At 39.5% G+C, this 24276-nt stretch overlaps 1 protein-coding gene across 1 annotated transcript in view; it reads right to left on the reverse strand.

Annotated features, from left to right (window-relative positions):
- Positions 1–279: 279 nt before the first annotated feature.
- Positions 280–24276, reverse strand: part of CLIC4 (chloride intracellular channel 4) — a 65054-nt gene continuing 41057 nt past the window's right edge. Inside the window, exons 3-6 of the mRNA XM_023635480.2 lie at positions 20808–20933; positions 13344–13450; positions 5466–5647; positions 280–4731 (exon numbers count right to left, since the gene is read on the reverse strand). Coding sequence (XP_023491248.1) covers positions 4567–4731; positions 5466–5647; positions 13344–13450; positions 20808–20933 — 580 coding nt within the window. The 3' untranslated portion in view covers positions 280–4566. The remainder of the gene's footprint in view (positions 4732–5465; positions 5648–13343; positions 13451–20807; positions 20934–24276) is intronic.

Raw genomic sequence — 24276 nt, forward strand, 5'->3', positions numbered from 1 at the left:
CCTCACCCATCAATTACTGTAAGCTTTTAAGTCTTTATATCTTGTTGGGCAAGTTTCTTTTCTTTCCCTCCCCCACTCGATATACTTGGGGGTCACAATTGTTCCATATGACTGTCTAAAATCCACTTATCTAGTTCCCAAAAAAACCTACTAGGATTTTGTTAGAAAATTGAATTTATAAGTTACTTGAGACAGAATTGAAATTCTTATGTTTTTAATCTCTCCATCCATGAACATGGTATACCTATTCATTGAGCAGATTTCCATTAAGTCCTTAGATAACACTTTGTACTTTTTCTTTATTAGATTTGATCCTCAGTAACTTACAGTTTATCTTTGAAAGCACACTTTATTTTTTAGAACAGGTAATATATGTTACAAATTTCTAAAAGCTCAAGTATACATTGACAATTTCCTACCCATTTTCCTCCCGAAGAAAACAATACTAGTTTATCGATTAATTTTTAACATGGTTAACACTAGTGCATAGTAATTATATTGATTTTTGTTCCTCAATCTTGTATCTAGTAATCTGGCTGAATTTTCTTTTTATTTCTAGTAGGTTATTTTGGGTTTCTTCTATGTATATGCATCATCTGCAAAGAGCAACCATTTGGTCACTTCTTTTCCACTCTCTCTTTTTTTTCTTTTTCTTTTTTTTTTTTTTTTTTTACTGATTTTACTGCTTTGGCTAGGATGCTGCTAATAAAGTAGCTGTGCAAAGTAGCCAGATGATACCTGTGATGGAGGGCATTCTTGTCTTACTCCTGACTTTAATGAGAGGCTTCTGTTTCCTATTTATACATGAAATTTGCTGTACGTTCCTGGCAGATGTCTTTATCAGGTTAAAAAAATTTTACCTCTGGTCTTGTTTTGCTAAGAATGAGTATCATTAAGATTTTTATAAACTATTTTATGTACCTGTTGAAGTGATCATATAGCTTTTCTCCTTTAATCTACTAAATATGCTGACTCACCCACTCGTGGAAAAAAAGTAGTCTCAAATAAAACATTTTTACCCCAAGTTGTTATTTATTTTCATGAAGGGGGGAAAAAAGAACCTTTTATGATAGTGAAAATATACTTTATTTTTTTTAATACAATAGCTGCCAGCAATATACTGGTTCCAGAGAGAGAAAAGAAAATACAAGCATTCTATAATAAGCTTTCATTTGCCTTTTCAAGTAATTCTAAAGAAAACGCTCCAATTCTGTTCAACATTATGACTTGGGGAGTTGAAATCTTTTCCCATGATAAAAATATAATTTTGACAGCCCCAACCTTGACAGGTTCTAAAGGATGGAATAAAAAAGCCCACAGAGTATGTCAATAATGAATGCTTCCCTCTCTTTGAATCAAATACTGATTATAACCAGTGTAAGAAATTGGTTAATCAATAAACTTGATGAAATGCGTATCAAATGTTCATGAAAAAATACATTCTATTTCTTCTCATTTTTACCTTATAGATATTTTCTAAAGGATATTTTAAATGCACAGAAATAAAAGCTATCTACAGGCAACTCTGGAAAGATTCAAAACTCAACAGAAGTAGAAATGTCTAAATTCTATCAAGTTGTTTAACTTAGTGTAAGAATAAATGTTAGAAATCTCTTAACTGTATACAGATTTCTCAAGAGTTTAAAGATACGTTGTGTAAGCCAAAGTTACCAAGAAATAAGATCTGATGTGAACTTTATCACAAAAGTCAACAATCTTAGTAAAAGATGCTAACAGAACTGTATAGAAAATCTTCATCTACATTGAAAAAAAAAAAAAGGAAGTTATATCAACTGGAATAGTAGAGAGCTTTCCAACTGTTGAACACAAAAATTTCTCAGAACCCCCTGGAAAACAGTGACGGCTTCCATTCAGACTCGAATCTCCTTGTTGAAGTGGAACAGAAGGGGTTTGTTTAAGTGAAGGGGGAAATGACTCAGTAGTTGTAGAAATGATGTCAGATGATTTCCATGATGTCAACCCATACACTACATGAATCGCCATGAAAACTTTTATGTCCCAAATCTCCCAAGATTTTAAGCTATGAGCTTTCCACAAGTATAAGATGGGGTAAAATAAAGAGGTTCTAGGCCCATCCTTCCCACTAGCTTTCCGTCCATTACCCAATCTCAATTTCATTTGACTAACTTCTCTGATAAAGTAATAAGATCTGTCTTTCTACAGAGAAAAATAATTCTCCCTTCATCATCAAAATCATAACAGACAGATTTGCCTTCCGTGGACATCCAGAGACACAGCCAAGTATAATCAATGGGCTAAGTTAAAAAGGCAATAAAGAGAATAAATGTAAATGCATTCTTTAGATTATCCACATTAAATATGCTTTAGAAACAAAATTCTATGTGATATTTTCACAAACCCACCCTACATGCCTTAGGTTAATCTCTGTGCTAATTTCTCCATTACTAAAGTGAAAATACCTCACAACTGAGGTCCAGAATGTTTCCGCCGATTTTGAGGAATGTAGCCCTCTCCTCCTTAGGCCTCTTCTCTGCAGCACTTAGGCCACCGTTCACCTCAAGGATCAGACGTCCCTTCTCTGGAATCTTTTTCATACTCTATGCTATGAAGCAAGTTCAACATCATCTCAGTGCCAAGTTACACTATTTAAAAAGTAGGTGCGAAGTGAGGATGGCTGCCTGCCTGCTGGGGCAGACGTGACATTCTCCCCCGCTGACCCCACTGACGCTACTGCTAACGGGATTTCTCAACAGATAACCTGATGCTGCTTCTTCCTGGAACCAGATAAATCATCATCCAATATTTAATCACAAAAGGGTGGGTGCTCAAACTTTAGATCAGCAATAAGGAGTTCAAAGAAAGGTAAAGCAAAAAACAATCTCCCTGAGCCAAATGGATACAATTCGAAGCTTTTTTAAGTCTTTCTATACCAAGCTAATTACTGATAGGTTAAAAAAAAAATGCAGCACGCTTATAAAAACCAGGCTGCTTCCATAAAGCCAGTGCTTACTAATGTTAGCGTATCGAAGGGGGAAAACGTGGCTGTTTTAAAGCAATACACTTAAAATTTTCAAAAACAGCCTATGAGAAATAGCACTTCTTAAACAAGTTAGGCATAAAAAAATTACCAAAACTTATTATAGTCACAACTGCAGTCTTTGGAGCAGTACTTAGAAAGTCCCATTTTTTAAAAAATGAATAAATACATGGCAAACCTTTGCTTTGTTCTCACCAAGTTCCTCCTCCCTTGTTAAGAGCACAAATAACTCCTGGGTTGGGGCTTCAACTGACAAAAGAGACAGACATGCAGAGTGTGCTCCTCAGTGTGGCTGCAGAAAAGGTTAATTGAAGGAAGTGCAATGATGGAGATTAGGCAAAACTGTGGCAAATATGTACTCACCATAACAACTATAATTTAGTCCAAAAAGAGTGAACCATCCTGTACCCAAAATCTAACTGTAAATGGGGGTGAAAAGGGACAACTGGTAATCTGTGCGTTTTATCTTGGTTTTAATATAGGAAGGATAATGCGTTCTTTAGATTATCAACATTAAACAGGCTTTAGAAACAAAATTCTACTTGATATTTTGACAAACCCACCCTACATTCCTTAGGTTAATCTCTGTGCTAATTTTTACACTACTAATCATTGCACTGCTATCGCTAAATTAAATATCAGTTTATGTAGTGTTGCTTGAAAGATCAACAAATAGCAAGGTCTATGCTTACCTAAAAAGGAGCTTTTGAAAATAAAGGAAGAAAGCAATAATGTTCCAAATAAATGGCACTGGGCAAAATACAGAGAAGAGACAACACTGTAGGCAGAGTACCAGGGGCCCACTGGTTTCTCTTACGTGGTAAAACGCTTGAGACTATCAGACTTCCCTCCAAACTTTCAGCTTCTACATAGTATGAGATGTTATAACTGGTATGAAGGATAAATGCTTTTAGGCAAAAGTAAAAATCCACATACAAAGTGAAATAGCAAAATCTGTAGTGACTTTCTGTAGAAGGCTCCCTTCTGGGGTGGTGACACCCTTTAGCTCAAATCCAGGATAGACGAAATTGATACACAGCATATTGATACAGTAGCAATCCTTTCATACACTCTTACTAAGTATTATAAAGTTCCAAAAATACATAAATATTCCTTGTACCATGCATTATGCACTCGAGTTTGGGGCTGACTGATGAAGTCCTGGTTACTATTTTAGCAGTTAAACATTGCACCTTGAAAGTTCTGCCATCTTCACGCAGTGGATGAACACAATGGTGGGGGCTCTGGAGAGATGGCAAACTACCTCTCAAGTGAGAAGTTTGTGATGGAGTGTCTCCAAATTAGAGGAGAGGAGAACGTGGGGCAGGGGAGGTAGGCGGGGTAAAAGAATTTTAAAATAATACTGCTTAGGAGCGTATATTTAAAGATAGCTACTATACCTGTCTATCCCTTATCCTAACCTGGAATAACAGCATGTTCATGCAAAGTAACATTTCTACCAGACAGGAAGAGGAGCAGTCTGTTAGGAAAAGCATGTATTCTTAGTCAGGGGAAGACGTGAAGTTATCTGTCTTGTAGGTGATATTTTACTTGGTGAGTCTTTTGGCCACATCACTGTAGGCTATTTCCACCTCCTTATCGCTGGGACAGGTGTTGGTGAACTCGTCCCGACTGTAAGCATTAGTTAAGTATCTCCAGATGCCGGTCATGCCTTTCGGAATATCAAAGTTGCGGTATTTTTTGGCCACCACCTGAAATACAAAGAGAACAAAAGTGAGCATTTATTTTCCGTGTCTTGCAAACCAGACACATCTCTGATTTTAGAGCAAACTAATTCTGTGACTCTCTGAGAACCACTTCTATCTGAAAAGAAATCTGTCACCTTCATTCTAACTAGAGTTTTAAATAATGATAAGGACTATAAACTACACCAGAGATTCAGAAGAGTGACAGTGGCTGGGACAGCCTGCCTTGGTCATCCAGAGAGACGGCCGAGTGCAATCACTGGATAAACACTTTAAAACATACACACTATTTTAGATCTATTTTTCTTGATCTTGATCTTGATTGCACAACTAGCATTCACTACTATTCTATTTAGCACAGTGCCTCAAACCATCAACGCTCAATAAATATTTTTTGCCTTGAATACAAAAAGCCAGGTGATCACAGAACAGAATTTGACGATATAAGTTGGTGTAGCAAACTCCAGTTCAAAGCCACCTGTTCCATCTTTGAATTTGTCTGCAGTCGCAGAGAAAGATAAATGACGTTCCTCTTTCTCATACGCCTCAATTTTAAGACATAATTTTCCATTTAACTAACTGTAGGGTGTTTCAACTGTTGCCTAAACAGCATTAAGTTACTCTATTTGGGGGGTTCCCGGTCATCTGTCAGAAGACGAGCCAAACTCTGTGCACAGAGGAAACGCCGTCTCAGTAAACAGGCCACCAGCCCACCGGGAGCGCCGTGAACACAGGCCCACCTTGACAATGTGCAGTTTGGGGAGCAGGTTGCAGTCCGCCAAGGTCATTTCATTGCCATCCAGAAATTTACGTGTGGAAAACTTAATGTCCTCCATACTGTTCTCATCAATTTCATCAGGAAGTGGAGAATTCAGATACTCATCCAGTTTCTGCAGGGTTTTCAAGAGACCCCTCTCCAACGCTGAAAGAAAGACGGGAATTCTATAAGAAGGCAAATCACCCAAGCCCCAGAGCAGAGGCATTGCTCTGCCAGTCAATCCCTGTGTGACTCCAAGCCCGGAGAACAAGACAGACAAGGTTCTCACTCTCCAAGGGGCCAGGGACGAGACAGACAAACTTGTTCAGATAAACATAAAAACAAGCGTGATAGTTTCAAAGAGTGCTATCTGTTAAAACCTGTTAATAACTAAATGCCCCACAGACGAACACTTTATGGGCCAATACAGTTTGTGTTTAAACTGGAAAAATGAGTGAGAAAAGGCAAACCTAGGGGCCGGCCCAGTGGCGCAGCGGTTAAGTGCGCACGTTCTGCTTCAGCGACCCGGGGTTCACTGGTTTGGATCCCGGATGCCGACATGGCACTGCTTGGGAAGCCATGCTGTGGTAGGCGTCCCACATATAAAGTAGAGGAAGATGGGCACGGATGTTAGCTCAGGGCCAGTCTTCCTCAGCAAAAAGAGGAGCATTGGCGGCAGATGTTAGCTCAAGGCTAATCTGCCTCAAAAAAAAAAAAAAGGCAAACCTATTATTTCAAATCTAGAGAAGAAAGTCTTGCTGAGTCAGAGATTCTTGCTCTCAATTTTAAATCCTGCTCCCCTAGACATATGTGGATTTATCACCACGAAAGGTGTTAAACTGCAACACAAACAATCCAAGCAGAAAACCTGGAGCTGCTGCACCATCTCAGAATACACACGAAGTCAAGAACAGTACCGTCTTATAGTAACATGAGAAACACAGAGGTCAGATCAGAGTGTCATTTACAACACTAAACTGGCCGCCTCTTTAGCCAAATGGATTAAGATGCTATAATTATTATGATTCAGAAGAAGTGGGACAAAGCCACCCGTTTATCTGGAAAGTCAAGGGTAGTGACCCTCAGCAGAGGGCCAGTGGTCATTAGAAAGGAATATGGAATAACAATAGAGAGATCTATTATCTCTTATCCTTCACCTTCCGACTCGACCTTCCCCTCCCACTCTCAGGAGAGATGAGCCCCGCTGATGATTACAGTACTTGGCCACAAAAGAAGGGCAAATAGCATGAGGTGACACAATCCATATATTTGCAAGTTTGAATAAAGTTGGATTTACAGAAAAAGGCAGTTTTACATGCTGCCTATTAGATATTTCACCCGCAACATAATATATCCTAACCCAATACCTCTTCCCAAGTCCTCCCACCCACTCATCCCTTGGTCCCTTCACTGCAGTCCAGACAACAGATGGGAGTCTCAGCCAGGGAAGAGGCTGCAGGCATCACAGGGCTGAAGGGACTTCAGACGTGCTTAGGAGACAAGACCCAAGAGAGCTCAGAAACCGAGCGAATACGGAAAAAGGAGGACAGATCTAACAAAAGATAAATTGAGCCCCTACTACGGACCAAGTCTTGTTCCAAGCATCGTTAAATTCACTAGTGAATAAAATATAAAAGGCTCTGAGTGGACATTTTGAGGAGCGGCAGTGGTACAGAAAAGCTGGTCACACACGCACGATCGCCAGCGTGAATGCTGGTGCATGACACACGCTTCCTCACCTCTACCAATGCTTCCCCCTTTAAACCTACTTGTAGTTTTTAACATGCTTTTAAAAATGTATGAGTTATGGTCAGTCCTTGATTTGGGCACCTTCTATTACTATTAGGTTTTTAAAGCTGTTAAATTTTTTAATTCAGGGCTGGTTTATATTAAACTAATGGCCTACTAAATCTGAAATTTCTTCCTTCTAACTCTTGTTATTAAATTAACGCATTAATCTTGCTTCCCCAACCATACCACGTGTTCTTTGAAGGTGAAGTCTGTGTCTTGTGCTTCTTCTGTATATCCCCTAAAATTCACGGCACTTGACTTAAGCCCATATTGGACACTTGGTCAACACCGGGCCCAGACTGAGGCCAAGAATTAAGTATAAAAGCTTTGAGTTTCTTAAATGTATGGAAAAGATTCAAAAGGAAATTACGTGAGACTGTAGAACAGACACTTTCAAAGTCAGATGAGTGAAGATATTTGTACTTGGAAGTTCTACCTTTGTGGGAAGCTGAGAATGAGGCAGGCACTGCATTTTGCTATAGAACACAATAGCCATTTAAAAATGTCAAGAAGAACTGGTAATATTTTTTACTTAGGCAAATATCAAACAAACTGCAAAGTGTTATGTCAAGTGATAGATGACATGATCAAAGAACTACCTATTTGATTAACAAAAAGTCACTCTAGCCATAGCCAGGATCAACCCGGTTTATTTCTTAGAGAAAACAGTAAAGCAGCAGGCACTGGGACCCAGTAAAACAAAGCTGAGGAGGTAGGAGAGCTCAGTTGCAACTGGAGAAGTGACACGGAATCAGGCCATTTAAAAATAAAAAATATAAAGGCAATAAATATAACCTTTTATTAATTACATACAAGCTACTGGTGATACATATAGTCAGCGGAAATGTAAGTTTATAAATTAACAAGAAGATGCAATGTGAGAATAGCTAGGTTAGTAAGCAGTCCAGCGTATGATGAAAAACTTTTCATGGTTGTACTTAAAAGGAAAGAAGAGGGGCCGGTCCCGTGGCTGAGTGGTTAAGTTCGCGCGCTCCGCAGCAGGTGGCCCACTGTTTCGTTGGTTCGAATCCTGGGTGCGGACATGGCACTGCTCATCAAACCACGCTGAGGCAGCGTCCCACATGCCACAACTAGAAGGAACCACAACGAAGAATATACAACTATGTACCGGGGTGCTTTGGGGAGAAAAAGGAAAAAAATAAAATCTTTAAAAAAATAAAGGAAAAAAGCAAAAAAAAAGGAGGGAGTAGAATCTCAGTACTGTAAAAGAACAAACTTAAAGATTCAATAGGCTTCCCATCAAAGGCAGTGAATATGGAATAAACACATATTTGATGTGAGGACTTGTACCTTGATCAGATTACAATGAACAGAATCACGGCCTGTAAAGAAGATAATATGGCCCAAATTCAAACACTGACAGAATATCTCAAACGGCACTGGAGTGGCATGGCAAGTTTGAGCAAGTTTATGATCTTCAACTTGCTCTAAATTAATCCTTTTCCTGAATTAATTCTCAAATGTATCCAATAGAAAAATAAAATATCCTAAATTTACAAGGTTTATAACATACAATGCCTATAATCCTAGATATAAGGCGTGGACTAAAATTAAAAAAACAGAAAAACATTACAAGTACTGTTCTTTCTATAATTTTGGACTAAGCAAAGCACCTTCAACGAAGCTGAATTGCTGTACCTAACTAGAATGGTAGTGATTTTTCATTGTTAAGAATGTCAGAATAAAGAGTATATTAATTAAAACAAGGAATACTGCATTGGTTTGATACAATTTTTATGGATCAGCGTAGTAAGGAATAACCAAGAAAACAAAGAAAAACAGAAGTACCAAGAGGTACTAAAGAGAATCATTCAATAGACAGAATTAAGTTTGGAAGACAAACCATCACAAAGGAATTTGAAGTTGCTTAAAACAAAGAAAATGTTAAGATGAACCACTAGAAGGCAGTAGCAGGCCATCAGAAAGCAGCTTCTTGTCTTTTGCAATTAATAAACCGCGCTATTATTCTCCAATACCCCTGCTGTAGTAACACTGGTATCTCTAAGGGGGTATTCCAAAAGCTCTAAAAAAATTAGTAAGTCCAATAGAGGCCATACAATCAGTTTTAAATTAATTATGAAAATCAAAACACTCTCACCTATGAGAATATAGCAAAATTAAAATGATTAACACACATACACACACACTGGGGTCAGAAGTGTGGGGAAATGAATGCGTTCACATTAGTGGGAATATAAACTGGTGTAGACTTTTGCAGAACAGAACCTTCTGACCTATTTGGCATCTAGCACAAGGACAGGCACTGGCAGCACCATTTGTCATAATAAAACAAACTTGAGACAATCTAGAAGTCTACAGTGAAATAGTTAAACAAAAAATCCATATTATGGACTACTAGGTAGCATTTCTAAAAAGTAAGGTAGATCTGAATTTTGATATAGAAGGATTTCTACCACAGAATAGACGAAAAAGACAAGTGCTGAATGTAAATATATACATAAAGGCACATTTATGTACAATGTTTGCAAAATTACATAGAGAAAAGAAGGATATGTATTAACTGTTGGGGAAGAGGTTATAGGATGTGCTTAAGAAGGGGCACTGAAATTGCATTATATTTATTTCGATACTATTTTAACTTTTTCAATAAGCATGCATTAGTCATTACTTGTATAATCGGAATGAGTAAACACAAGGCAGAAAGCATTCAATGTAACAAGTACGTATCTGCTGTAGAAAAACCATACAACTCACAATGAAGAAAACAAAAATTATAAGCACTTACATGCATAAAACTACATTTTAAAGCTACTGCTAGTTTTAATAAAGGGTAATGTTTTTAAAGGCCAATAACGCATCACGGGAAAACAAGGGGAGATAATGAGCATTTAAAGATGATTAAATACGCAATTCAGTTTGCTGCAATGATGAACAATGATGAACAACCATCCTCTAATCCCAAATACTTTTCCAGAGAAAGAGACGGAGGGAGGGACAGTGGGAGACAAGTAGGGAGGGAGAATGGATCTCGAATAAAAAGGAGCTAATCAGAACCTATAGGTGTCTTGCCTCCATTTAAAAATAAGAATTTAGGGGGCTGGCCCCGTGGCCGAGTGGTTAAGTTCGCGCACTCCGCTGCAGGCGGCCCAGTGTTTCGTTGGTTCGAATCCTGGGCGCGGACATGGCACTGCTCATCAGACCACGCTGAGGCAGCGTCTCACATGCCACAACTAGAAGAACCCACAACGAAGAATACACAACTATGTACCGGGGGGCTTTGGGGAGAAAAAGGAAAAAATAAAATCTTTAAAAAAAAAAAAAAAAAAAAAGTTTAAAAATAAGAATTTAGACATTACGGAATACGCCTCAGGGCATATGATGGCAGATTTCATCACTGCTAAACTCATGATGGATCTCTTAAGAATATTATAAATACCAGTGGACTAATAAATTATCTATTATTACATTTGGGAGCTTAATAAATTATGTAAACTAGTGAAATCACAGAATTGAAAAAAAACAGGAGATCTGTGACAGGTCGTACCTGACCCACCTCCAGAAAAGGAATTACCCGTTAATTTCTCCTTTAACGCTTCACAAGATGACACAAACTATTACTCCCAATCAACTGGGACATGTTACAAAAAGAATGATATATTTTATCTATCCATCTCTCTCTCTCTCATCAGTGTTTCCCTTTATTTTATTATTTACATCTTGTCTGTTTACTTTGTACCCCAATCTAAGCACTGGCCCTTCTGTTTGGCTTTCACTAACAATACCATATAATGTAGGCATCTACTCCCTTACTTAGAATTAGGTCTTAAACTTGTCCAAACATATTGGATTTTGCAAAATATTTAATAGGGTGGTAAAAATAATCAAAGACGTGCCCACTCTGATTTGTCACGTAAAATGACAAATCCATCTCCAGGGAAATTGTTTATCGTTTGGGGGAATGAGGTGGATCTCTAATTTCCTAGGCTTATTTAAGGCATTCCATTGCACTAGACAGACAGATAAAGACACCTGCAACCAATGTACATAAGGGGACCCAGTAAGCTCCACACTGACATGGAACACAGTCAGGAGTCGCTTCAGGACAGGTGTACATTCTCAGAAATGATTCTGTCATTGTGTGAACATCACAGTGCCCTTACACAAACCTAGACGGTACAGCCTGCTACACACCTATGTGGGTCTGTGTGGACCTAAAGAATGTTAAGCGCAGGACTGTATTGTTTTCTAGTCTCACGGCAGGGACGGCCCAGGTGGGAGAGAAGTTGCCTGGCAACTGGAATTCTTATTTACCAATAGGTAATTTAATATAAAGCCTTCTAAGTTACGCACTGGGTAATCCATTATGTTGTTTGCTCTTGTTGGTTAGGCATTCTAAGGACAGTAAGTGTAGGTGGCTACTTAAGACAGTGACAAATTGATAGGAAAAAATAGAATACAAAGTTATACTTAAATGAGTCACTTTCTCCCCCCCCCATTCCCTCCTCGCTACCCCATCCCCCAAAGCAAGTGATTTTTCTTAAAGCAAACACATGTTATTCCCCTCTCCTCCCCACCACGTGTCAAAAGAAATTCAACCACTCGTCAGCTTCCAAAAGCCACAGGGAGAAATAAAAACATTATGACTCTAACTAAGAGAGTTCAAAGAACTATGCAGCAAGAGACGTGGGTACAAAAAGATAGGTTTATGAAAAGAACAGTCACCTGCGTGACGGAAGGGCAGAACAGAAAGGATACTGTCTGTGGATAGGAGGAGCTCCAATGGGACCATTTACTTAGTGTATAAAAAGCTTAGGAGAAACGTTAGTCAGAAAAACAGCCAATTACTAAGGAAAATTGCTCCCAAACCAAGGCAGCTACTGGAACACATTTAATAGATGTAAGCCAGGCCTGGGCACTACGGTTTTCTCCTTTTTGCCCTTCCCTGTAGAAAAACATTTCATGCAGTGAATATTATTCCAGAAACCATTGAAATTCAATACTAAATTATCAAATGCTGCAATTTTAAAATTTAATAATCAAAATATAATAGCTTGAGTAGCTTGGAAATCTGCCTGCTGAAATAACATAAGGAAATCAGCAAGTATTTCCACTTTTTAAAAGATGTTTATTCTTGCTTAACCAGCACTGACATTTTTTCCCTTTGGTATTCTTGTTCATTTGCTGCCAATAAACTTCTACCCAAAGGAACCCCACCCGAGCTACCAAACGGTCTAAAACCGTGATGGAGGAAAGCGTCTTTGGGAGCTGGCTTTTTGGTTACTGTGATTTTTAATGAAACGTTAATGCTTTCACTATACAGTTTTCCCCAGAGAGAACAAAGCTTAACATCCCAAAGACAAGAAAAACGGAAATTACTGAACGGCGCAGCTAAGACAAGCTTCCTTAAATAGGATCTCTTTCGAAGAGGCTTCCCTTCACTGTACCTGAGTTTGGTAAATGAAGTAACAAGACAGTGCCCTTTAATAAATAAAAGAAGGAAACTGCGTCTGTACTTCCTAAACTATTTTCACCATGAAAATGTGACTTGTAACTAAAATCCTAGTTTTAGGATACAGAGAGATTTGGAGGTGTCTAACGGCGCTCCAAGAGCAACTCCAAAGATTGCTCTTTAAGGATAAGCAGCACACAATCCACCCGGGCTGATTTTAGGCTGCTGGCACCCAACAATAAACAAAAGACTTCCTGATAGGTTAAATTAAGCTACAGCAGTCTACTCCAAACCACCACGACCAGCCAATCCACTGTTTTTGATGCGCCGTTAATTCTTTGCCTAGCTCCCTTCGCAGTAACTTCTAAGAAAACAAGAACAAATTCATTTGATAAACATTTTATCACACACCCTATATATGCTAGGCACTGTTCCACGAGCTAGAAACACGGAAAAATGGCAAATTAAGGACTAACCCTGACTGATCATCAAATCTCTGATCAACTGCGAAAGCCAGTTTTTAATACTTACGGACTCCAAAATCTTCATTTATAAATCACTGTCCTAATAGGGTTTTTTGGTTTTGTTTTCTGTTCATTTGTTCTTTGCAAAGGTAATTTAAACGTTTGTTTTTTTTACCTTCATTAGCCTCTGGCCTTGAATTCTTGATATATGCAGAGAATTTGGCAAAGATGTCCATTCCAGCAGTATTTGATTCTGGGTGTTTTGGTGAAAGTTTTAAGTACCTAAATGGAAAAAGTGATAATGGATTACGTATCCTCCAGAAATACATTAGCATAAGTTCTCTCAATCAAGAAACCATTGTGCTAGCAGTTACTAGACATCTTTTAACAGTTATTACTCTAAGCAATGCCATCATCTGTTTTCTAGGATATTTTTTTTTTTTTTTTAAAGATTTTATTTTTTCCTTTTTCTCCCCAAAGCCCCCCGGTACATAGTTGTGTATTCTTCGTTGTGGGTTCTTCTAGTTGTGGCATGTGGGACGCTGCCTCAGCGTGGTCTGATGAGCAGTGCCATGTCCGCGCCCAGGATTCGAACTAACGAAACACTGGGCCGCCTGCTGCGGAGTGCGCGAACTTAACCACTCGGCCACGGGGCCAGCCCCTCTAGGATATTTTTAAGATGTGTTTTTTCCTTAGGAAACAAAGCTCTGCTGTGCTTTTGTTCACATATTCATATTCTTGGCAACCGAAGGCATCCGCACTCCACCGCCATTTTATAGATTAGAATGTGGGGAAACGGCCTACTTGTTTGCAGACTTGTGCCAAACCAATGGGCGTCTTAAAAAGAGAGGCCTAGGGCAGCGCTGTCCGAGAGAACCTTCTGTGATGGTGGAAATATTCTGTATCTGAACTGCCCAAAACGGTTGCCACGAGTGACATGTGGCTATTTGAATACGAATTTAATCACAATGAAATAAAGTCAAAATTCACTTCCTCACTTGCACCAGTCACATTTCAACTGCAGAGCTTTTTCAAACAGGAATGCCAACCAGACCCCTGGTATGCCATGCACTGAAGCAGCCCTGACAGGAGGAAAGGAGGCCAGGCTGGTCGTCCACGGTAGGTGCAGGACAAAGACAGCAGGAGGCAGGTCACTCACTTCAATCCGACACACAGGATTTTCAACACCTCCCTTAACTATTCTCTTTGTTTTCAAGGAAGATTAGCCCTGAGCTAACTATAACTACTGCCAGTCCTCCTCTTTTTGCTGAGGAAGCCTGGCCCTGAGCTAACATCCGTGCCCATCCCCCTCCACTTTAAATGTGGGACGCCTGCCACAGCATGGCGTGCCAAGCGGTGCCATGTCCACACCCGGGATCTGAACCGGCGAACCCCAGGCCACGGAGATGCGGAACGTGCGAACTTAACTGCTGTGCCACGGGGCCAGGCCCCCCTCCCTTAAATATTAAGGGTGGGACTGAGCAACGGAAAAACAAAATGCCACAAATTGGGCTAAAAAGTGCTTTGTTGTGTTGTTACAGTTTTTCTACTTTGAGAAGAGACATTCATGACACAACAGCTTTTAAAAAAAAGAAACCACACAAATATGCGTTTTATATATTTAAATTTCAAATACACACACTCAGTGTGTATTTCTTCTCAAACTGGAAAATACATGTGAAAAAGCTCAACTCTTTACTCCTCCCTCAGCAGAGCCTGCATCCACTCCAGGGGGCCAGGCCTGGGAGTTCAGACTCTCAGCACCATTGAAGGAAGAAGCCTCAGCTTAAAGGCCCTGCAAAATGTCAGCGGACAGTGGACTCGGGGACCTTAAGACTTTGGGAAAAACCTTACACTGAACTAGTTATTTAGATTTATTCATACATTTTATGATGCTGTCCTGCCATTTTTCTTTAAATTAAAAATGAAAGAGGAGGGGCTGGCCCCGTGGCTGAGTGGTTAAGTTTGCGCGCTCCGCTGCAGGCAGCCCAGTGTTTTGTTGGTTCGAATCCTGGGCGCGGACACAGCACTCCTCATCAAGCCACGCTGAGGCAGCGTCCCACATGCCACAATTAGAAGGACCCACAATGAAGACTATACAACTATGTACCGGGGGGCTTTGGGGAGAAAAAAGAAAAAAAATAAAATCTTAAAAATGAAAGAGGTATTTTTAGAAAGAAACAGTTCAGTTGCAAGCTGTAGTTTCAGGTTAGTTTTTATATTCATATTTTTTACATTATTTCAAATTCAAGAGATCTATTTTCTAAATTGGACACAGTACTATATTGCTAAGGAGAATATAGAACATCGATTGCACACCTGTATGCTCAAGTTATCTCTTTTTAATATCTCTCAATTTTTAAGCTTAAAGATTTCTCTTATAAATGAAATTATTTACATAAGTTTTTCAGTGAACAATTATAGTAAATGAATTTCACTTGAGTTTATAAATATAATGTATATGTATATATTTTTTCCTCTTAACTATAGAAAACTTTACCCTCTCTGTCTCTCTCTCTCTCTTTCTGCCTGAACTGAAACAGTTAATCTGAGGTTCCACATCCCTGGATATCCCTTGACTAGAAAAACAACCAGCCTCCAGTTTAAAGTTTTCACCGCCTGTAATACAGTACCTTCACTGACTCACTCCAAACAAAAAATAGTGCAAGGAACACAAGTGCCTCTTCAATCTACATCTGTGTCTTCCTCTAGCCAAGCTTCCAAAATTATCTCTTCTTTCCCCAACCAGTATTTAGCTGTACCAACTTTGTCTAATGAAGTAAACTTTGTAATTCTCAAAATAACTTACAGGAAGGTAGGCTTGAACTACAGATCATTTATATGTTCATTAGTCACGCATATATTCATTTATTCTAATTATAAAGTGTCTACTATGTGTCAGGCATTGTACTAGGTGCTGGGGATACAATGATGAGCACACAGAAGCATACTTACTGGTGACTTATTTTAATGGACAGGTAAGGATGAAGAAAGATTTGCAATCAGCATATCCTTACTCATGTGGAAATAGATGCTGTGAGAATTCTTAAAAAACACTGTTCTCCAAAGCAGATTAAACACGCCCTATTCCCCTCCAAAACAAACCATTAAATTCGTACCATTAATTTAATGCATACAATACTATAGCTACAAGAGATGTTCACCTCAATCTCTCATTTTGCCTAAAAGGAAATTATATTACAGAAAGCTGACAGACTTGGCCCCAAGTCACTGAACTAGTTAAAAGTATCATCAAACTAAAACTCAGATTTCTCTCCCCAGACCCAGCGTTGTTTTTATTTTTGCTCTATTATAGACCAGGTTCTCTCTAAAAGTAATCAAATTGGAAACCAGTAGGTCCAAAATCAGTTGCCAGCTTTTTCTGCATTCCCCCCCAAACACTGGATTTTAATAATTCATCATTACTAGTTTTAGCAAACAGCTTGATAAAGCAATAATTTTTAACTATTGTTGAGCGTTCATTTTTAACACTTAACAAAAGGCAAATAGTTAATAAAAGGCTCTGTGTCAACAACAGAACGGACATGAGCATCTAGGGTATTTAGACTTCCAGATCAGCCCCTTATTCTGCATTACATCACAGACTATTAATGGTAGACTAGCTAAGACTATTTCCATCCTTTTTGGAAAATCTCAGACATTTTCTCGCTTCTTGTGTGAATATAGGTATAAAGGCTGGTTACAGAGCCTATTAAATTATCTTTGTAAATGCAGTTTTGTCTATTTCTCATTTTTAAAAAAAGGCTTAATGACACTTTATCGATCTCTCTTCCACATTACCCAGCATCCTTCTATCCTTGTATCAGTAAAGTTAGCCAAGTATACAGGCCTGCTTCAGCTAAAAACCCAAATTCAAAGCTCTTTTGAAAAAAGCTTTTTATTTATTTACTTATTTATTTACTGGCAAAGTAATTCCCTCATTCAAGCAAGGGGAACTTAAAAAAATCCATAGATACTTTCCCCACAGGAGAAGAAAGAGAAAGTTTCTTCTTTAAAACCTAGAGTTACACAGACCAGCAGTTCCTGGATATAAGCTTTTCCTTAGTCTCTAACTCCACAACTGCAGGGCGCAGCTGCCTGTGTTACTATTTGTCATGATCAAATCAGGAAGTGCCACATAAAAACACTCTGTTCTCAGTATAATCAAATGCCAAACACATGTTATTAGAGATGCTAGATTCTAGGCTACAGCTTGGACAATGGTCTGACTTTTCTCCTCATCCTGTCTGGAAACGAGAAGGCTGCAACCAGTGTCAAGCTAAGGACTTGAAGGCTTTCGTGTCCTAGAGGGACAAGGTTGTGGGCCAGCATGGTCCCAAATGCCCTAAACAAAGGAGGAAAGGAAGAGGACCGCAGCTGGTGGTCCCAGAAACACCTCCTCCTCGCACCCATCCTCCAGGAACGACTCTGCACGACAGAGACCGTGCTGCGTGACCAGCATCTCACATCAGGGCTGCAGAGCCACTAAGGGGAAGGCAGTCCCCACGCAAACACGCTGTTCCAAGACACACAGATGAAAATTCACCCGAAGTTAAACCCCACCTACTTTTTAGAAAGGATTCCTTGAACTAAGGTTGACAAGCACCTTAGGCCCAGCTGCTCATCACAGGCAAGTGAACTATCTTTGACTTCTCTCCACCCTTCAATTTTGTTCTCATTGAAGCACAGTCCCAATGAAAGCCTTATAGTTTACTTCTTTCATAAAATCCAAAAGCAAGGAAATGAGGGACAGAAGAGAACAGAGGGGACAGGCTTCTTCAGCCATACAGACCCGGCTTTGAAAGTAAGTGTGCCAGCTCTGCCACCCTTAACTGTGAAACCCTGGACAATTACTGAGATTACTCATCTTCAGTTTCTTCATAAAGTCTTTGAGAGGATTAAGTGAGGTAATCCATCAAACAATGCACAGTGCGCCGTGCGTGGCACCTAATTAGCCCTTGACCGTGAGCTAATAACAGCAGCGGCGTTAGCAACATCAAACACACTCCCTTCTGTGTAAAGGGAAACTCTAGAACTTTATTTAGAAACTCTTTCAAAATATAAATTTCAAAAACAAGGAAAATACGCCTAGAGAGAATTTAGCACACTGTAAACCCTTTATAACAGAAAGATCTCCAGGTTTAAAGTAAATTATTTAAACTGAAAGAAAAAACTATCTCTGATTAGACTATCTCTGTGAATACGCCCAAACAAAATGGGGCTGAAATTTCTCTATGAAAAAAAGCAAAGTGAAAATGTTTCTTTTCAAGGTGCAATTCAAAAGCTACGTGTTACAGAGCATTAGATGCCAAGAAACCAGAATATTTTTATATTAGCTCTACTTTCTCTCTTCCCTCTGAAAAAAACTCTATTCCTCTGAAAAAAATAACAAGGAACAATGAAAATTCTTTATTTTTGTCGATGTTCCTGCTTGTCATTGTAGAAGGCAGCTAGAAGAGAGTACAAAAAATGTCCGTTAGACTAAAATGGCAAGTATGTTATCAGCACACTGATTTCAAAAACTTAACTATCCTTGGAAGGGTTTTCACAATACTTCAGACAAAGCTTTAAAACAAAAAAGGGTTTTCTTCATAGAGAATGAATAAGTCATTCAAACTGTTTCTCTATTCATAAGCTAATATTGACACAACGCTCTACAGTGGCGTGCGAGGACGATCACTTTCATCAGTGTCTGAGGACAAGTTGGCAAATATGGAACCTCCCTTGCAGCTGACAGACCTTTAAGAACACAAAGGGATCCGGCGGGTGCTATGGTGCAGCAATCTTTCAAAAGCTATTTCCACTAAGTTGAATGCATGTTCCTAATGCTTCCTTATTGATGTGTATAAAGCTTCAATTTATATTTTACAAAGATCCCAGTTTTGGGGCCAGCCCGGTGGCACGGTGGTTAAGTGCACACGTTCCGCTTCGGGGGCCCAGGGTTTGCTGGTTCGGATCCCGGGTGAGGACATGGCACCGCTCGGCAAGCCATGCTGTGGTAGGTGTCCCAAATAGAAAGCAGAGGAAGATGGGCATGGATGTCAGCCCACGGGGCAGTCTTCCTCAGCAAAAAGAGGAGGATTGGCAGCAGACGTTAACTCAGGGCTAACCTGCCTCAAAAAAAAAAAAAAAAAAAAAAAAGGAAAGATCCCAGTTTTGGTTTATTGGTAATCAATTATAAACATGGTCTGGAGGAAAAGCCAAGATATAGTTTATTAATGTTGGTCTGGAGAAGCTTTGCTGGGGATAGGAGGAAGGTCTGGACTCCTGGAGGGAGAGAGAAAAGAAGTTTGAGGCTCTCAGAACAGGAAGGAAGGCAGAGGATAAATTTTTAGAATACAGGACTAAGAAAATGAAATTTTAGGCTTAGCACAAGATTGCTAAAGAAAAGGCAATAAAAGACAGGCTGGTTAAAGACAGAGGCCCTGTTCCTCATGCTCCCAGCAGCCCTCCCTCTGCAGACCCCGCTCCCGCAGGCCGAGCTCCAGCCACCCTTCAGGTCCCCAAAAGAAACATCATTTATTCAAAATCAGCCTTCTGCCTGGAATCCCTGCCACGCCTTCCTTCACTGCTGAGCGTCACTCTTCCTTTTTAATGAAAGCTTAACTCAAGTGTTAGCTCTTCTCTAAAGCCTCTCCTGACCCCACTCCCTTTCCCACACCACCGCCACAGCTCCACACACGCCACTGCGCCTCTGGAGGGCAGGAACTCTCTTAGTCAACACTGCATCCACGGGGCTTTGTTGCACAGTATCTGTTTGCAGAATGAATGAATGAATGAATGAATGAATACTGAGTAATTATTTTAGAATCCTCTGACCCAAAAACCCCATTCTCGGGAAACTTATCTGGATATGGAGGGTAAAAGTCAAGTTAACTAGTAAGAAACTTCTGTAACTAGTAAGTTAACTTCTGGCATACTTCAGGACAGTGAAACTGGAAAAGCCTAAAAGAAACCAATCATACTTTGAACCTATTTCAAAATTAATAGCATGATGCAAAACTGCATATCGGCAACTTAGGTAACTGCCGTTACAGTAGATCCGTTCCTCACCGGTACCGCACGTTATAGGAAATAGTTCAACACTTTCAAGTCGTTAACTATGTGGGCTAATCCGCAGACCCTGGGACTCTAAAACACCTCAGAGAAATATAGCAATAAAGACTGAATCCCAGGACACAGTTTACAATGTCAACTCCCTTGGTAGCTTCAGAAAGGACCTTTAAGATGGCCTGACGGGAAACCCCCCGGCCACATGCAGCGCACTCCTGCTTAGACGTTCTGGCTGGGTTCAGTTTGACTCTTTCTTCGCCCATCTCTTTTCCCGAATCTTCTCTCTCAGTTTGGGACCCACATCCCTGAAATAACCAGTCTTCCTGTCCCAAACCTACTTTTACCATGTACTCCACAGCTTAATCAGATTCCTGCCTTTCTTCGCATGGCTTATTAGCCCAGCCAGAAGCCAATTCCAACATCTGTGAGGCATTATTATAATGGATGAAAAGAAGCCCTAGTCAGTCCAACTTAATACTGTGAGAATTTCACTCAAGCACCATCAGGAGAAAGATCCCTAAGGGCCAGTAAGACAAAGCTTTAAAGAGATGGCAAGACTTCCGCGCACATTTTCTTTGATACTCACTTGGGAGGGCATAAGACTTCTTCGAGAAATTCTTCAATCTTATTTACATCCGTTTTGACTTCATTGTTGAAAGTTATAAATGGTGGGTGAGTCCCGGGAGCCAAGTTCTGCAGGTCTGCAGGCTTCCTGTTAGGCAAAACAGTCGTCAAAATTGGATCATTTTTTATTCTCACTGAGAAACAATACTTTAAATTCTCAGAGTGGTTCTAAATCTTAACATATGGGGCCACCCCAGTGGCGTAGTAGTTGAGTTCATGCATTTCGCTTTGGCAGCCCAGGATCAGCTGGTTCGGATCCTGGGCACAGACCTACACATTTGTCAAGCCGTGCTGTGCTGGCGTCCCACATACAGACTGGAGGAGGAATGGCACGGATGTTAGCTCAGGGCCAATCTTCCTCACCAAAAAATAAAATAAAATAAATTTTAACATATAAAAAAATGAATAAGAAATAGTATTTTTTTTCCACTAAGTATAAAAGCTGCAATAGCACTCTAATAAGCAGCAAGCCTCCACAAAGCACATAATTTATGGTAAGAAAATTAGGAGTCTTTGATTTTAACCAAAAGACAAAGTCCTTCATTCTCATTCCAAATTCAACTAAGGTGCTTATTAGAAACGGTGGTAGAATGAGGGGGAAAAACGGCTTAGAAAGTCAGTCTCTAGTTTCAACTCTGGCACCAACTCATCGTAGAAAGATGGGTAAACCATAACTTATCTAGGCCTTCCTGTGTGTGTGTGTGTGTGTGTGTGTGTGTGTGTGTGTTTCTAAACCAAAGGAGCTGACTCCTACAGTCCTTTTCAACTCTAAGACTCCAAATTCAGACGCTACCTCTGTTCCATTTCCCAGAAGTCTAGACTCAACAAAGGAAAAGATCACCAGATTCGACTATCTAATATCAAAATTACTTCAATATACAAAAGATAGCACTATCAAAGGTAAAAGGCAACACAGAACGGACAAAATATTATAGCGAATAAGAAAGGCTGTATACAGATATACATATATAGCTATAGATATATATGGATATCAAATATATAGATTTTATTACACAGATCTTATTAGATAACAATTTTGTCCAAATTCATTTAAAAAGTCATCAAAAAATCAAATAGGAATGGGTCAAAAGAAATTGATAAACAATAGATAAAATAAGTGAACACAGGGGAAAAAAATGTCAAAAAAATTATCAAAGAAATTCAAACTAAACAATGAAGACATTTTTCTCCTATTAATTAGGAAAAACTGAAAACACACAGAACACTAATAAAGATGCCAAAACTGGTATGCTTACAACTACGAATAGCAAGGTGTGGGCACTACTATATCAAAAACTGTATCAAACTGGCTCACCGAAGCCCACCGATGAATCCTAGAATCAACACTACGACCAGACGCGGTGTGTATCCTAATGATGAGATGTGGAGCATACGCCTCCACAAAGTATTCTCAGCAAAAAAGTTGAACCCAAATCTAGAATCAAGCTTCTTCGGGCAGCTGTCTCTCAAAGTGGGATCTAGGGACCCAGAGGTCAACATCATTCTCAGAACACTAAGACATCATCTGCCTTTCTCACTCTCTCATGCCTGTGCAGTGGAGGTTTCCACAGGCTACTTGGCGTACGATGTCACAAGGTAATGTATACAGAAGTAGACTAAGAATCTGTCTTCTATAAGGTAGACACTAGAGATATGCAAAAATGTAACACAACAACACTCTTCTCACTAATTTTGTTTTGGAAAATATAGTTGTCTTTCATTAAATGTTTTTGATGATAACAAATAATGGGTTCATGATTATTATATTAAATGAAGTAGTGAGGCCGGCCCCGCGGCCTAGTGGGTAAGTTCAACACGCTCCGTTCAGCAGCTCAGGTTCAGTTCCCGGACACGGACCTACACCACCCTTTGATGGCCACGCTGTGGTGGCGAGCCACATATAAAATAGAGAAAGATTGGCACAGACGTTAGCTCAGGGCGAATCTTCCTCAGCAAAAAATAAATGAATGAATGAATGACTGGATTAATAAATGAATATTTTTTTAATTTCTTAGCTTTAATTTCTAGCACAGTAAAATCAATAGACATAACCCACATAACTGAAAGCTCTTTGAGATCCTCAATAATTTAAGAGTAAGAAAAAGTTCATTTACAGGAAACAGGAGGGGTTAGAGGACAAACTTAAACGATAGCACAAGGAAACAATCAGTCAAATCCAGAATGTGGGAAAATCTACAGTTCAACTGATTTGACTTCTACCAGCCAATGGCCCCGGGGGGAAAAAGTCACAAATGGGGGTTGGAAGGGACTGTTGTAGATGAAGAAAAATTTAAAAGACATAACCAAATACAACAAGAAGAATTTGTGTGGTCCTGATTTGACCAAACCAGCCAAAGATAAAAAGATATTGTGGAGCCAGATGGGGAAATCCAATTATACACCGGGAACCGGATGTGCTAATGGCACTGTGGGTAGGTAAGAAAACGTCCACAGTGTTTGGAGACACACACTGAAGGAAGCAGGGGTGAAATGACATGATTCCCAGGACTTGTTTTAAAACATTTCAGAAAAAAATAAATAAATAAAAAGAAGAAGAAAAAGGGACAGAGCAAATAGCAAAATCTTGATAATTGAATTGAGGTTATGAGGAAGTCAATTCTATTCTTGTGTATGTTTGAAAACTTTCATAATTAAAAGGATAAAACTTAAAAAATGCAGCACGATAATGTATTGCTTCAAAGAAGTGTTCCCCCTCCTATTTTACTCTTTCCTTCCTTCCTTCCCTTCTTACCACAAATGCACAGAATCTGAGTAAAATAAAGGATATCCTCAAGTGTATCAAGGTGAAACACTTTCTCATTGAAAAGAACTTTAAAAATAGAGCGCACCCTAAAATCTACTCTCGGTCCAGCTTATCCATTTCCCCGGTCTCACTCGTATTCATTCTCTCTTCCCCTTTCTCCCTCTCCCCCTCTCTCAGTTTAGATTTAGAGAGTACCTCATCTTTCTATGACTCCATTCCAGTCAAAGAGACAAAGGCTTCTTACTTAACCATCCGATTAGTCCACGTTTTCTAACTCAGAGCCTTCCCTCTACCCAAGTTCTAGGGCCCATCTCCCCCCCACCTCAAAGAAAAATTAAGACACGTTTTCTGTCAACTTTCATAAGAACCTAGGCTCCAAAAGAGGGCTTTTAAAAGTCAATATCTGATTTGATTTTCAACTCTGATTCTTGTACTAAGCATTCTTTGGTCTGACAAGGTAAAGCCGAGCACAAAACAATCGGAATATATGACACCTGAGTAAGTCTTCCGGCTCCACATTTTTTTAAATAGTGAGGTGTGCCTATAAGATTCCAGTAATTTGATAAGTACTCGACTCTAAATTAGAACGAATCCTTTCCCATTGTTCATTTCATTGGTTCTTTTGGTTCCTCCTTCTCACTCAGCATCCTGACCACCTGTTCTTTGA

The sequence above is a fragment of the Equus caballus genome, chromosome 2, assembly GCF_041296265.1.
Source record: "Equus caballus isolate H_3958 breed thoroughbred chromosome 2, TB-T2T, whole genome shotgun sequence".
Classification (NCBI taxonomy): Eukaryota; Metazoa; Chordata; class Mammalia; order Perissodactyla; family Equidae; genus Equus; species Equus caballus.